Raw genomic sequence first — 16346 nt, 5'->3', positions numbered from 1 at the left:
TTTATTGACATGCTAAGGCTCCTGTTTGGACCACAGCAGTTTATGACTAAAATCGAGAAGGAAGGGATTTCTAGAACACTTGATAGTGCTCATGCAAAAGTTATACACAAACCAAGAAAGTATTGTCTGAACAGAATAAAAGAACACTATATGATTTAAAATCAGAAAGATGTGCATCAGAGTTGTATGCTTTCTCCAAACCTCTTCAATTTATATGCTCAGCAAAAAAAATTGAGAAGTGTAACTACAGGAAGAAGAATGTAGAATCAAAATTAATAGAAGACTCATAAACAACCTGTGTTATGCAGATGACACAACTTTCTTTGCTGAAAGAGAAAAGGACTTGAAATACTTGCTGCAGGAGATCAAAGCTGCCAGCCTTCAATACAGATTATATCTCCACATCAAGAAAACAAAAATCCTCGTCACTGAACCAATAGGCAAAATTGTGGTAGATAGAGAAAATTTTGGAGTTGTTAACATTTTCATCTTACTTGGATCCTCAATAAACAGCCATGGCAATAGTAGTGAAATTTTTAAAAAAATCAAAAGATATGTTGCCTTGGGAAAATCTGCTGTCAAGTGCTAAAGAGCAACGATGTGTATTTAAGGTAAAGGGCACTTGATCCAAGTCACGGTATTTTCAGTTGCTGCCTATGCACCTGGATGTTGGACAATGAATAAAGATGACAGAAGAAGAATGGATGCCTTTTAAATTGTGGCATTGGAGAAGAGCCCTGAATAGGTCATGTACTGCCAGAAACCAAGTAAGTCCATCTTGGAGGAAGTGCATCTAGAGTGCTCCTTAGAGGCAAGGATAGTGAAACTCTGCCTCACGTACTTTGAGTATGACAGATGGTGAGGATGGTGCATGATAGAGCAGAGGTCAGGACTGTTGTTCATAGGGTTGCTGTGAGTTGTGGTTGACTCGATGACATCTAATAAAAACAATAACATAATGCTGTGCAGGTATTAACAGTTTCTAGACTGGGATGACCACCTATTCCTGAAAATCAGAAACTAGTCAATGAATACCTTATATCTCATAGCTAGCATTCTAATCTTCTTGTGCATGGTGTCACCATGGGTTGAGACCAACTCCACAGCAGCCCACAACAACCTTATGGTACCCTGAGTGCTTGTGGACCAAGCAGGTGTTGACCATTTTTAAGCTAATTGGAAGAATGATTGAATCGTCTATTCTGTTTTCACTTTTCAATTATAATGAAAATAATGCCTTAGTTCTTACAAGGGAAAACATGTTCTTTTCTTTTTTTCTGCCCATATAAACAGTCCATTTTTAAAGTCTTCAAGGTAACTTATTTTCAAATCATTTTAGGACTTGTGGAACTCAATTATCAGTATGACTGTGCTGTGGATGCTTCTGGGTCTCCTTGCCCTCACTGGTGAGTACTTTTGTTTGTTCCAAATGACCTTGTAGATGAGGAGGATAGCACAGGAGGGTAATAGTACTCCTGGACCTTGAAAATGTAATGGAAAGCATTATTTTTCTCTTAAGTGTCCAACAAATCCTGGAGTTAGTAACAGCTACAGACAAGTGACATTCTTCCTGTTATCCCACAAAAGAGAGAGGAGATACAGAATTCAAGGGGCCTTCAGAAGTTTGCCTGAGGCTAAACTTTATACATACACCACCCAAGACTGCTCATTAGTCCACTATAAAAATTCTCCCTGAAAGTACTTTCTTATTTATTGACTATTTCCACAGAATATATCAAGATGACTTACCACAATAAAACTCATATAATTCTTTGAGAAAATTAGTATCAAGAGAACCAACGCAGATGTGACTAAGCCAACCACTGAGGCTGGGCTATTTGCTTGAGTGACAAGTGACTGTCAGCTATATTACTAAGGTGCCCAGGATAGGAAGCAAGAATTTTTTTTTTTAATCAGCATAGTTTCAATGCTATAGATGTTTCAATGCTAAAAGAAAGAACCTGTTATTTTTAAAAATTAGAATTAATTTTATTAATGCTATTTTGTTCATGACTGCAAAGAGGATCAGAACTCCTCCAGTTTAATGCCTTATATTAAACTTTTTTCAATATGTAGACTTATCTGAAAGCAGCAATTGGGAATGTTATGGAAACATCCGGACCCTGGAAACCCCTGGCGCATCTTGTGGGGCTGGAAGACGGCGAGGCCTTAACTACTGTGGTAGTTATAATCTCTTGATTCTCTCTTGCTTTCCTTTTCTTTCTTTGTCTCAGAAGACAGACACCTGTTGATGTTAAAGAGATAGTTTCCTCCTTCCCTTAGTACTCCACTCATACTTTCCTGAACTTCCTCACAGCTCTTGATCTTTTCAGCCTCCCTTAAGGGTTCCCACAGACCCTCATAGGTCTCAGCTATGATCTAGTGGAAGGAGCACTGGGTTTAGTGTTCAAAGACCTTGTTTGTTTCCCGGCTCTACTTCTCAAACGGATCTGAACCTGCCTTGAAAGTAGCCGGGGGGGGGGGGGGGGAGAAATAACACTGGTTTACATTGTTATAAACTCTCTTGTAAATACTGGTGGTGTAATCTGCTAGTAAAGATGATGTGAAAGAAAAGTGCTTTCTAAGCCATAAAAAAATCTTTACAGGTAGGTGGTTATCCAGTTAAATTAACATTGGTTTTCATTTTTCCAACGTTCCTGTTATTTTATAAAGCTCAAAGTTCACAAATTATCCCAAGCACGAGCCCTGGGTGAACAAATTGTCAAAGGAAACTTCTCAAAACCTCATCAATGGATTTGGGAGAATTTTTTTCTTCATATCTTGTGTCCATTGTTGCTAATGTACAGACACATTTTACCAGGTAATCTTATCTAGGGACCTTTGGATGGACCAGTTGCATCCTGCTTATGAACTGCTCTGGAGAAGGGCACTGGCAGTCCATGGGCTATTCATTACTCTTCTCCAGCATCACAATTCAAAAACATCAGTTCTTCTATCATCTTTACTCACTGTTTAACTTTCACAAGCATAGGAAGCAATTAAAAACACTAGGGTTTGGATCAAGTGCAATTTAGTCTTTAAACTAGTATTATTGCTCTTAAACACTTAGGAGAGATCCTTGAAAGTAGATTTCCCCAAGGCAATGTACCTTTTGATCTTTTTGATTGGGGCTGTATGAGCATTGACTGTGAATCCAAGTAACATGAAATCATTGACAACTTCAATCTTTTATCTATCTATCATGATGTTATCTATTGGTCTAGTGGTGAGAATTTTTTATTTTCCTTTGTTTTTTTTAAAAAATTTATTTTATTATTTTTGTGTGCGTGTACCGTCAAATCAGATCTGACTGGTACAGGAGAAGATTGTCCCTCCTTTCCCGGCAGAGCATCTGGTGGATTTGAACCGTGAGCCTCTGGGATTGTAGTTGCAGCTCCTTACCACTAGGCCACCAGAGCTCCCCCTTATTTTCTTGATGTTGAGATCTAATCCATATTGAAGACTGTAGTCTTCAGTCTTCAGCAGCAAGTAAGTGTTTCTGGTCCACTTCACTTTCTGAAAGCTAGATTGTATCATCTACATAACACAGGTTGTTAGGTTGTTGATAAGTTTTCCTCCAGTCTTGGTGCGACATTCTTCTTTATGTAGTCTAGCTTCTCAAATGATTTGCACAGGGTACAGGCTGAATCACTCACTCACTCATTGCTGTCAAGTCAGAACCGACTCACAAGTTTTCAGAGGCTGTAAATAGTATGGGAGGAGATTGCTTATCTTTATCCTCAAGAGCAGCCAGTGAATTCAAACTATTTGCTTCTGGGCTGACAGTATAACTCCCTACCTTCTAGTCCACCAGAGCCTCCATATGGAGAAAGGACACATCCCTGATGCACATCTTTTCTAATTTTAAACCACACCATGTTCATTTGTTCTGTTTGGACAACAGCTTCTTGGTCTATGTATAGGTTTTACATAAGCACAATTAATTGCTCTGAGATTTCTATTATTTTCTTTTTCTTTCTTTTTTTTTTTGACAAAGGCAAGGCTGGTGTGCCCAAATTTATTGAAAATATTACAGCACAGCAAACAGACTCAAACGGCTCCACGTGGTGTTTTGAAATTCATCCCAACTGTGGGCTGAGTGACCTGGAGGTTGGACAGACTGCCAAAGTCCAAGAGTTTCAGCATTTCCTTAGTATCAGGATCTACTTCAATGATCTCCTGATCCAGGGCTGAAACCTCTGGTACATAATTATCTCTCCTTTCTCTCTCCTCCTCCTGCAGCTTAATGGAGATGCCTCTCACAGGCCCTCTCTGAATCCGCTTCATCAGATGTGTGACATAGCCTGCTATCTTGTTCCGGAGTTTCTTGCTGGGAATAATGGCGATCTCCTCGCACACGCGCTTGTTCGTGTGGAAGTCATTACCCAGGCGCGTGTAGTATTTCTCAATGATGACCCGGGCCGCGTTCTTCACGGTTTTGGTGCGAACGCGGCCCATGTTGGCGGGTCCTTGGTGAAAGAGGATTCCTATTATTTTCAATGTTATCTATAATTTGTTATTATCAACAGAGTCAAATGCCTTTGCATAGTCAATAAAATTCAGACAAATATCTTTCTTGCATTTTCTCCTTTCAACCAAGATCCATCCAGAGTCCGCAATGATAGCACTCATTTCACAATCTCTCATGAATTTAGCTTGAATTTTCTGGCAGTTCTCTGTTGATATTTTTAATTCATCTTCAACAAGATTTTACTTGCATGTAATATTAATGATATTGCTTGATAATTTCCATATTTTGTTGAATCATCTTTTTTTTAAAAAATGAGGACAAGTATAGATCTCTTCTAGTCAGTTAACTTCCAGCTCTCTTCTAAATTTTTTAGCGTAGACTATTAAGCATGTCCAGGGTTACCTTTGTTTATTGAAACATAGAACCTGGTATTCCATCAATTCTTGTAGGCTTTTTTATTTTTTATTTTTTTTTTGCCAGTGTCTTCAGTACTCCTTGAACTTCCTTCATTACCATGGGTTCTTGATCATATGATACTTCTGAAATGATTCAGTGTCACTTTTTTCTTTCTCTCTCTTTTTTTTTGTGCGCAGTTATTCTTTGTGTTCTTTCCATCTTCTTTTGATGCAATCTGCATCAACAAACATTTTGTCCACATAATCCTTCAGTATGCAACTTATTTGAATTTGTTTTTCCATTTTTTTCAGCTAGAGAAATACCCAAAATGTTCTTCTCTGTTTCCAACTCCAGCTCTTGGAGTGTTTTTGTTTTTTAAATAATGCACGGGGAAATCTGTCTACCTGTTTTATTTCAGCATTTCTTCCCTTTATTTTGGCTTTTTAACATTTTAGTACAATTTTCAGCATCTCTTCTGATATCCATTTTGGGCTTTTCTTTCTCTCCTGTCTTTAAAATGAACTTTGGCTTTCTTTGTGGATGATGTCTTTGATGTCATCTCATAATTGATCTGGTCTTTGATCCTTAGAGTTCACAGCATCAAATCTATTCTTGAAATTTTTTTTTACACTTCAAATGGGATGGACTGAAGTTCATATTTTGGTTCTTGTTGACTTGTTTTCAGTTTCCTCAGCTACAGTATGAACTTGCACATGAGTAGTTACACAGTTTCCCTTAGTCTTGTTTCAACAGCTAATACTGAACGTCATAGATCTTTTCATAGGTTTTTAGTCATTGTTATTCCTTTTAGTCCATCAGATGAGGTTCATGTATCTAGTCAATATCTGAATTTTTTTAAAAAAAGGTATTTACAATTAATAAATCATTATTGCACAAAATTCAACCATTCAATCTCCATCTTGCTATTTCTGTCACCAAGTCAGAGTGACCACTGAGTTGTTAGTTGGGTGTGTTTTTTTCTCTTTTAAATGCTTTTCACAAATGCAATCTGACACAAAAGGTTTGAGGCTGAAGGTTGGACTTATTTTCGGACCTGTTTCCTTAGATCTTTGGAGTGGACCTGCCCCCATTGATTCCCATGACAGTGAGTTACATCAAGCTCTAGCAAACACATAGGATAAAATTGTGCTTTTTTAAAAAAAATCCATCTTTTCTTGTTCTCATTTTTGTTTTAGGAATTCGTGCTTCTGAAAGGCTGGCTGAAATAGACATGCCACAGCTAATTAGATATCAACCCATGATGCGAACTGTTGGCCAGAAATACTGTGTGGATCCTGCAGTGATTGCAGCTATCTTGTCCAGACAGAATCATGGAGGCAAAGTCCTGATCAATGCAGGAAATGTGCACAATGGATTCGGGGTGGTGCAGGTAACTATTAATCAATTCTTTCTACTTGGCATAACTTCAAGGGGAGACAATCCACACTTATTTCTTGGTTGATGGCATATCTGTTGTACACTTCCAGAGAAAACAGAGTGAATGATACTTCCTGAGGTTGTGAGAAAGAAGCATAGATCATGCATGGCTATTGAATACTTGGTGGTTCAAACCTATCCAGAAATACTGCAGGAGAAAGGTGTGGCAATCTTACCGCATAAACATTACAGCCATTACAACTCAAACTGAGTAATGAAAATCTGCTTTGTAACCTGTGTGTCAACATGAGTTGGCATTGACATGATAGTAATAAGTTTATTTGTTGTCTTTTCTTTCTATTTGTGAAAGCTGTCACTCTTAGAGATAAAAGCACAGATAATTTTTCCTCCTTTTTGAGCCGTCATCCTTTTTTCCAAATAAATTATGCTGTATTTCTAATATGTTATTCATGATACCCTATCCTGGATTTTCAATGAGGTAGCAGCATAGGAACAAGATCCCAGATTTTGGAGTTAGAAAAGTCTTGAATCCTTGCCATATTCTTTGTGTGACCCTAGACACATCATTTAATCTCACCTGACTTCAGTTTCCTCACATATAAAATTCTACCCTCATAGAATTGTTATGAGTAAATAAGACAAGCAGCATCTGGTAGAGTCTCAACAAATATGAAATTCCTTTTCTTTTACCATTCTTGGTTTTGAGATTCAAGTTTTATTTTTGTATTAATTCTGCCTGATCTCTTCTGTTGTCTGCTGGACACTCACAGACTAACTCTAAATTGAAGGAGTTGGGGAGTGGATAGCAAAGGTGAAAAGGAGGCAGCAATTTTTTTATAAAGTATCTCACATAGCTGTTGTTGAGGAAGTGATAACAGTGCAGCATTTTTTTAAGCTTGACAGACATTTATTCCTTCAATGAACTTTGAATTGTACTCATATAATGCTGTGTATAAATCTTTGCCATTTCACAATACTTTCAAATGTTGTTCTGCTGTTCAATTGTGAGGTAGCTTTAAGTCAGAATCAACTTGTAGTGACTTCCTTATACAAGAACAAAACTCTGCCCAGCACTGTGCCGTCTTCACCATTGCTGTCTTTGAGTCTATTTCTGTGCTGAGGATTTCTGTCTTTTTGTTGTTGTTGTTGACTTTCAACTTTACCAAGCTTGCTGTCTTTCCCCAGGGACTGGCCCCTTTTGATAATGTTCAAATACTTTCTCTTATTTTGATTTGAGGATCCAGTCCATAATCTGCTGAGAAGTGAGAAGGGTAATCCATTCTTTTCGAATGAGGACATGGATGCTCAGGGTGACAATCACTGCTGTGCAGCCACATGGCAACCAGGAAAGATGGAACTAGATAGGATCAGCAGTGGTACCTTGTGATGTCAGGGCCACCATGGTTTCCTTTATGCCATTCAAGCTCTGCTATGAAATCTAATTTGGGAGAAATATCAAATTCATCTCCTTTGACAATTAAGAAAAGTTTTAGACATTTCCTCTAAATATGAAGATATCTGTGTGTAATCAAAGAGTATTTAAAAAAAGTAAATACTTTGGTATTAAGTCAATGTCAATTCATTCTGAGCCTCTAGGACTACCACACAGGTTTTTTTGAAGATGGTAATCGTTACAAAAGCAGACTGCCACAATTTTTTCTCATGGAGAAGATAGTGGGTTCAAATTGTTATCTTTTTTGGTAAAGCACTCATGTGCTTAACCATTGTGCCGTCTGGGTTCCTTGACCAAAAGGCTATAAGAGACATTAAAAGTACCTTTAGACTCTCAGATCATTCAGAAGATTATACAAATAGAAGTATTAAATCTCCTTTCCTTTTCCCCCTCATCCTCCCCTATCTCCTCAATTTGTAGCTAAGCAATAGAGATTAAAATACTAAGGAGGTGTACTTTTTTTTTTTTAAAAAAAGAGATACATATATATTTTTTTCTTTATTAGCTATATTTTGGAAGTTTCTGGAGTCCTTGTTGTTATGTTACTGTTCTTTTTGCCCTTCAAAAGTGGTAAGTAAGTAAGTAATGGTGGAGCCTGCTTGAGGGTGTAGCTTAAAATCCTAAAAATTTATTTTTAATTTTTAATTTTAATTTATTTTTAAATATTTGAAGATTCTTTAAAAGACACAACAATCATGTGTCTTGGAGTTGCTGTGATGCTGTGATGCTGAGCACTATTCCATAGTTGTGTTAAACTATTATAATGGTTACCCATTATGTACAATAGTTCGATGAGCTTCCAGCTTGATTCATGTAGGGAAGCAGGAGTGGCATCCACTTCCTAAGCCAGATGCCTCTGGAAACTCTACAAACTCTCTTATAAACATACAGAAATGACGCTAATTATCAAAGAGTGTTCGGGTCTTTGGTGCAGAGCTTACTCTGAGTCATATTCGACTCGACAACACTAAACCACTCCTAAATGAGACTACTGCTGCTGTCTGGAGCAGCATTCTTCCACTTTGCACATCACTGTTTGTCAATGTGCTGTATGAGGTAACCTGGGTTTGCTGTGATCCTGAAACAGTGCCATGAGGATAGCAAATACCATAATGGTTTCCCATTGTGGACAGTGTTTGGTGGAGCTCCCAGTTGGAAAAAGGCTGGGAAGCCGGAGTGGCATTCACTTCCTAAACCACATCCCTCTGGAAACTCTATGAACTTGGAGAAATACAATAGCTATGGAAACATGAGGGCTATGTCTTTTGTTCATAGAGTTGCTGAGTCGTGCTCGACTCAACAACAATCAACAACTAACATCAAATATTTTATTACTTAGTAAAAACGTTCACTTTATTTATTTCTTTTTCAGCCCTCTCTCTCGCTTCTTATTGCTGTTTACCTTCCAAAAGGCATTCTTTCTCTGTGTGAACAGTTTCTTGGGTTTTTATATTAGCAGTCTTTATCATAATTGTCTTTTTATGACTGACTTATGTCACTCAATGTTATTTGTTCTAATTTCATCTATGCTGTGCTATATTTTGATAATTCCTGAAAATTTTTTGGTGAATACTTTTGTGTAACTGCACCACAGATTCTTTACTCATTTATCCATTTATGGACACCTGGGTTGTTTCCAACTCTTTACTATTATAGATGATGCTGCAATAAACATGGAGGTGGATATATCTGTTTGTGTCACAACTCTTATCTCTTTAGGGTATATATCTAATAGTAGGATTGCTGGATCAAATGGTATTTCTATTATCTATTTTAAAATGCCAAATTGCTTTCTCTAGAGGTTTCATCATTTTATATCTCCATTCAACAGTTCCAATTTTTTGCACTTTTGCCAACATTTATTATTTAATGTCTTATTAAAAACTGTTATTTTTGCTGAGGTGAGGTGATATATATCTCACTGTTGTTTTAAGTTGCATCTCTCTGATAGCTCGTGATCTTGAGCATTTTTAAAAATGTATTTATTGGCCGTCTTTGGTGAAATATCTACTCATGTCCTCTGCCCCTTTTGTGATTAGGTCTTTTGTCTTTTTCTTATTGAGGTATTGGGAGTTTACCTTGTTAGGCATGTCATTGGCAAATATTTTTTCACCAATCTAAGGGTTCTATTTGGATTTCTGGAGATTTTTTTTTAGTTTACACAAAGATTTAAATTTTTGGAGGTTCCAATCATCTCATTTGTCCTCTGTTGAGTATGTATTAGGAAAAAACCCTCTCTTTGTTCTGTTAAAGAAGTTTGAGCTTCCTGCACTGATGGAGGGATTGAAGCTAATAACTAGGCTAGTGCTTAGGCTAGATCAATCACCTTATGCTCCCAACTCCACATTTCAAACCTTATACTAGAAAACCAAAACCAAGGCAGGTCGTCATCAAGGTGATTCATGGTGGTTCCATATGTGTCACAGTGTTACTGTGTGCCCCTGAGTTTAATAATTTGCGTCTCAGAAGCTCATTGCCAGGTCTTTTTTTCTGTTGTTTGTTTTTTGAGGCACCCTATTGTTGTTAAGGGTCATTGAGTTGACTCTTTTTTTTTATTATTATTATTTGTGTGTGTGTATACCGTCAAATCAGATTTGACTGGTACAGGAGGATATTTTTCCTTCTCCAGCAAAGCATCTGGTGGATTTGAACTGCTCATTTCTGGGATTGCAGTGCAGCTTCTTGCCACTAGGCCATCAGAGCTCGCTTGAGTTGACTTTTTTATTCCTATTAGACCCATGACAACAAAGAGAACAAAGCACTGCCTGATTCTGTGACATCCTCACAATCTCTGCTGTGCTTAAGCCCCTTGTTCCCATCAATGTGTCATCTCATCTCATTTACAATCTCCCTCTGGGTGGACTCAAACTTCCAATCTTATAGCTAGCCATCAAATGTGTTAATTATTTGCATCATTCAGGGACTTAAAGCTGCAGGGTTTTCTCTTTGCCCAAATCTTGTAGTTTTATGGTTTAACCCCCAAGAACAGAAGGTGAGTCTTTTTTGTAAAGGAGGACAAGAAAGAGAAAAGTAACATAAAATGTCACATCCCTCCTCTACTTGGCTTCTCTTCTGTTTCTCTCCTTTCCTCCAGGACTCTGGTCGTTATGCTCCCACATTCTTGATCAACGAGTCCCATGTTTCTGGAATGACAGAGGTTCTAACTGGTAGAATCAAAGAAATTCAGAGGAAGTTTCCAACCTGGACCCCAGACCAGTATCTCAGAGGTACATGCAATGTTATCTGGCCAATTATTTCACTGTGCATAACTAATAACAGCAAACATAATATACTTCACCAGACTCTCCCAAATCACAGTATCTCTCCATGGATAATCAGGAAAGAGTAAGTTAACTGGTGTATAACTTACCCGTGAGGAGCTGTTAAGTCATTGTTAACTGTCATTTTGATTTCAGGAGGACTCTGTTCCTACAATGGAGGTGTAGGCTATGTCAGAAATAGCCAGGACTTGAACTGTGACTTCTGCAATGATGTCCTTGCACGAGCCAAATACTACAAGAGGCATGGCTTCTAATCTTCAGCTCAAATCCAAGATCGTTATCATGTATATACCAGGCCTCAACTGTTAACACCAATAAAATTTGCCAATGACTATTGTGACTATAAATCTAAGTTTGAGCTGAAGGAAGTCTTATAACCTGAGCTTTGTGAGCAGGTGTGTGTGTGTGTTTGTGTGTGTGTGTGGTGTGTGTATGTGTATGACAGAGAGAAAAAGAGAATCGAAGACTCTGTCTCTTTAAAGCTATTAACATGGAGATTAAGTGCAATGTGGAAATCTATAAACTGAATGCTATGATTCATGTATTACCCATGGTGAACAGTGTTTGGTGGAGCTTCCCAATTAAAACAAGCTTGGAAGCAGGAGTGGCATCCACTTCCTAAATGGCTTGTCTCCGAAAGTTTGAATTTAAGATACTCAGGGAATAACTTTTCAAGGTCAAGCTCATGCAATAATAACAGAACATGTTATACTAAAAATTATTCATTGTCTATCAGAAATTTGCATTTAACTGGACATCTTTTATTTTATCTGACAATCATACTGTAAAACATTTTAACCTTCACTGAAAACTTTTAATGATAAAAATGGTAAGATAGTGGTGATCCACCTGAGGGATAAGATCACTTCAGAAGAATAATTTTTTTTTTATTTTACTCTGATTTACTTACAAAGTTTGATTACATTGTTTTCCACAAAAGAATAGGAAGAACAATTTTTTTTTAACTTCATTGCGTTCTTTTTTTGCCCCAGTACTGCGTCTGTCATCTAAGTTAACGTCTATTCTTGTGTGAATCACAAGATAGTCTCTGCCTTGCAACTGTTCTGACAAAATTCCCAATTTCTCCAAAGTATCTAGAATTCATCTAAATTCTTCTGTTGTTTGGGGGCATTTAACTCACTCATCAAGCCAGGGAGCTCTGGTAGCCTAGTGGTAAGAAGCTGAGGTGAAATCCTGAAAGTATATGGTTCAAATCCACCAGCTATTTCTTAGAAGAAAGATGGGCAATCTCCTTCTGTGCTATTAACTATCTTTGAAAACCCACCAGAGAGTCAGCTATGGATCAGTTCCAACACAACAATTAAGAATAACAAGGAAGAACTGATGCATTTCAATTAGCATGTTGCCAAAAACCATTGAATATACTGTGTACTGCCAGAAGAATAAACCTCTTTCTAACTAAAAGTGTAGTCATAATGATTCTTAGAAATGAGATCAGATAAATAAACTATAGGGCATACATGTAGTGGAATACTATGCAATGCTAACAAATAACAAAGAATGTTACTATGCACCTCTAGTTTGGATGAACCTGGAGGACAAGATGCTGAGTGAAACAGACACAAAAGGACAAATGCTATATGTATCCATTGATTGGTTTGTTGGTTTTTTTTTAAGCTACCGCAAAGTGTGCAAAAAGGATGAAATAGTCTCAGAATATTCTTTGGTGGGTATCTGCAATAGGAAGGGAGAGGAAGTGAAAGAAAAATTAACAATTAACTAGAGACATAGCAGGTTGGGAGAAGGGGAAGATTAAAAAAAAAATAGAAGAAAGAGTGGAAATATTTCATCTGTGTGCTAGGTACCATCAAGTTAGAACTGACCTATAGCTGATCCTCCAGCGAGTTTTCAGAAGCATTAAATCACATGGGAGAAGACAGCACATCTTTCTCTTACAGAGCTGCTTGTGGATTAAAATTGTGTGTCTTCAGGTTGGCAGTACAGCTGCTTCCCACTAAGCCACCTAATCCCTGGAGAAGGGACGTTGTGTTAGGTAGAGTCAATTAAAAAAGAAGAATAGCCTCAAAGAGAAGGATTGAAGCAATGGCTGCAACAATGGACTCAAACATAGCTGTGATTGTGAGGATGGTGTACTGGCCAGACAGTGGTTTGTTCTGTTGTATATGGGGTCACTATGAGTTGGAATCAACTTTTCAGCATCTCACACCACCACCTTATTGTGCTTAGCTCTGTACCAAAACGCTACACCAGAGTCTCTACATTTGTTGTCATTAAGTGCCTTTGAGTTGACTAAGACTCTTTCTGACCATATGAACAACAACAGACTAGGCTCTTGTCCTATCTTATGTCATCTTCTCAATCTCTACTATGCTCAGTCCATTGTTACAGTCACTGTGTTAATTTATCTTGTTGAAGATCTTTCTCTGACTCATTATGTCACGTTGTTTTATTTTTTTTAAGTATTTTCAATGAATAAACCATTGATTGTATAAAACTCTATCATGTGATCTCCAGTCTCATTTGTGTCACTAAGGACATATTTTCCAACTACTATTCCTTCTTCTTGAAAGGAGTGGCATCCACTTCCATAATAGCATGCGTCTGGAAACCCTATGAACCTGGAGAGAGGATGAAAGGCACCCAAGCGTCGAGAACTCTCCTTCACAGGGTCGCTATGAGTCGCCTGCGATTCGACGGCACTTAACAACAACAACAACAACAACAACAACAACATTCCTTCTTCATTTCCAACTTTTGCATTCCAGTCATCAATTATTATTAGTGCATCTTGATTGCATGTTACATCAATTTCAGACTGCAAAAGTTGGTAGAAACCCCCAATTTCTTCTTCTTTGGCTTTAGTGGTTGTTGGACTTACTGAAAAGATTAGTTGTATTAATTGGTCTTTCTATATGTGTATGGAGGGTACCCTGTCACTCAAAGCATTGTACTTTATGATAGATCTTGAAATGTTCTTTTTGATGATGAATGTGACATCAATCTTGTTCAATTTTTGGTTCCCGGCATAATCGATCATATGATTGTCTGGTTCAAAAGGGCCAATACCAGACTATCTCAACCTCAGCTTGTTCTGAATTTGTGAAATGTCAAATTACAAAATTTAGTTGGTTATAAAAACTCACACAAATGAGAAGGTAACTAACTATACCTGTGTACAAGGGATGAATCCAAGTACAGTGTACAGGTCTCCCCTTCTACCTCAGAGGTCCATGGAGTCTCTTCATGCCCCGTGATGCCCTTGATTTCCTCAAGTGTCAATTTCCTTCTTGGTTTCTCTAGATACTTCCTTCCAAGGTGTACACTCAAGACTGAATCCAGCAAACCTATTCTCACTAAGGAGAAAATGTGACTGAGAAAAGTCATTAATGTATCCTCTTCATATATTTACACTTAACTGACACAAAGAAAATAGAATGTGAGGAACTTGTTATGAGCCAGTAGTGGAAACTTTTGGATTCATAAGAAAACAAAAAATCATTCTGTCGTTTGTGACTCTTGATGACCCCATCTGTGCTGTAGAGGGTTTTCAGTAGTTGAGTTTTGAGAAGTAGGCACCAGGCACCAGGCCTTTCTTCTCAAGTGTGCCTGAGCAGACTCAAACCTCTTGCTTTTTGGTGAGTAGCCAAGCATGCCAGCAGTTTGCATCACCCAAGGATTCCTTAGGTGCATAAAATTCAAAACTCAAATTTATTTGAGTTTTGGAAACAATTTATAGCTGACCCTCCAGTGTGCTTCTGAGATTATAAATTGGATGGGAGGAAACGGCTCATCTTTCTCTTGAGGAATTGCTGGTGGATTTAAATCACCAGAAATGTGTAGCCTGAAGGTTGTTGTTTGTTGTTGTTATGTGCCATCTAGTCGTTTGCAACTCTCAGTGGCACAAATTTCTACTGACAACACCACCAGAGATCCCCCTAGGTGACTAAAGTCTTCTTGAAATCACAGCATTTGAGCAGCTTCATACAGATACCACTATGGACATGTATGTCAATGAATTCTATCAAGTCAATTCAGAATTATGATAACAGTGTGCATACTGTGATAGCTTATGTGTTACTGTGATGCTAGAAGCCATGTTACCAGTATTTCAAATATTGAATACTGATCCAGCAGGATCACCCAAGTAGGCAGACTTCAGTAGAGCTTCCATACTCAAACTAATAAACAGTTGTTGTTGTTATGTGCCATCGAGTCTCCTGTGACTCATAATGACCATATGTACAACAGCCCTAAACCCTGCTCTATCCTGTGTCAATCTTATTGTCTCTGACACACCTACCCCCAGTACCCCAGTCACTGAATCAATCCATTTAATCGAGGATCTTCCTCTCCTGTGTTATCTCTCCACCCTCCCAAGCATGATGTCCCTCTCCAACATGCCTCTCTTCGCAATATGCCCAAAGTATGAGAGACACAGCTTCACCATCCTTTTCCAAGACAGCGTAAGTCCCTATCCACCAGGCCTCCAGAGCGCCATCAGTTCTAGATTGTTGAGTACCAGCTAGTCAGAACTGAAACACAGCTGACCCTCCAGCAGGTTTTCAGAGACATTAAATCACATGAAAGATTGCCCAGCTCTCCCTTGGAGCAGCTGGTGGATTCGAACCATGTGTCTTGGCGTTGACTGCACAGTTCCTTATCACTAAGCCATGAGAGCCCACACACCCAACAACCAAAAAAGCCAGTCTGTTGTTGCCCTCTAGTGTATATGATGTGTAGTAATATGTGTATGTACTAACTCACCTTTCATCACCTGCCTTGCAAAGGAAATAGAGTTGATTCACAATTAGACAAGTCTAGCCAATATGACTTTCATGAAATGATAAAAACATCTGTTCATTTAAAAGTATATATTTAAATATCATGCATTTTTAATATCATGCATTTTAAAGGGATTCCTATGTATCTGAAAGTTGGACAATGGTTAAGGATGACAGAAAAAGAATCAATGTCTTTAAATTGTGGTATTGAAGAAAATTGAGTATACTCCAGACTGCCATTAGAATGAAAAAGTACATTTTGAAGAAAGGGTTAATCAGAGTACACCTTAGAGAGAAGAAGAGTAACATTTTATTTCACTTACTTTGAAAATATTTTCTGGAGAACCAGTCCTTGGAGACAGACATCATGTTGGGAGAAATGAAAGTCAGCAAAAGAGAGGAAAACCCTCAAAAAGATGGACTGACTCAATGACTACCACCATGGCTTTGAGCAGGGCAGAGCTCATGAGAACGGCACAGGTCAGGGCAAGGCTCAGATCTGTTGTTCATATGACTGCTGTGTCACCTTGATGGCACAACAACTTCATTGTTTATTACTAATGATACAGGAAAGGGACAATTAG

At 38.1% G+C, this 16346-nt stretch overlaps 1 protein-coding gene across 1 annotated transcript; it reads left to right on the top strand.

Annotated features, from left to right (window-relative positions):
* The first annotated feature begins 1363 nt into the window (after nucleotides 1–1363).
* Nucleotides 1364–11253, top strand: LYG1 (lysozyme G-like 1). The gene is made up of 5 exons (XM_006887792.1): nucleotides 1364–1406; nucleotides 2077–2181; nucleotides 6064–6257; nucleotides 10813–10945; nucleotides 11135–11253. Exons 1-5 carry the CDS (start codon nucleotides 1364–1366, stop codon nucleotides 11251–11253), a joined length of 594 nt encoding a protein of 197 aa, XP_006887854.1.
* The last annotated feature ends 5093 nt before the right edge of the window (nucleotides 11254–16346 follow it).

This window comes from Elephantulus edwardii, unplaced genomic scaffold (assembly GCF_000299155.1).
Source record: "Elephantulus edwardii isolate Elephantulus edwardi_28Jun2011 unplaced genomic scaffold, EleEdw1.0 scaffold00062, whole genome shotgun sequence".
Taxonomy (NCBI): Eukaryota; Metazoa; Chordata; class Mammalia; order Macroscelidea; family Macroscelididae; genus Elephantulus; species Elephantulus edwardii.
This window is presented reverse-complemented; position numbering and strand designations above follow the sequence as displayed.

Bases quoted from the DNA above. Each gene is read 5' to 3' on its own strand.
- LYG1 (XM_006887792.1), top strand. From the start codon at position 1,364: ATGACTGTGCTGTGGATGCTTCTGGGTCTCCTTGCCCTCACTG. The intron at 1,407-2,076 runs GTGAGTACTTTT...TTCAATATGTAG, and splicing joins GGGTCTCCTTGCCCTCACTG to ACTTATCTGAAAGCAGCAAT. The intron at 6,258-10,812 runs GTAACTATTAAT...CCTTTCCTCCAG, and splicing joins ATGGATTCGGGGTGGTGCAG to GACTCTGGTCGTTATGCTCC.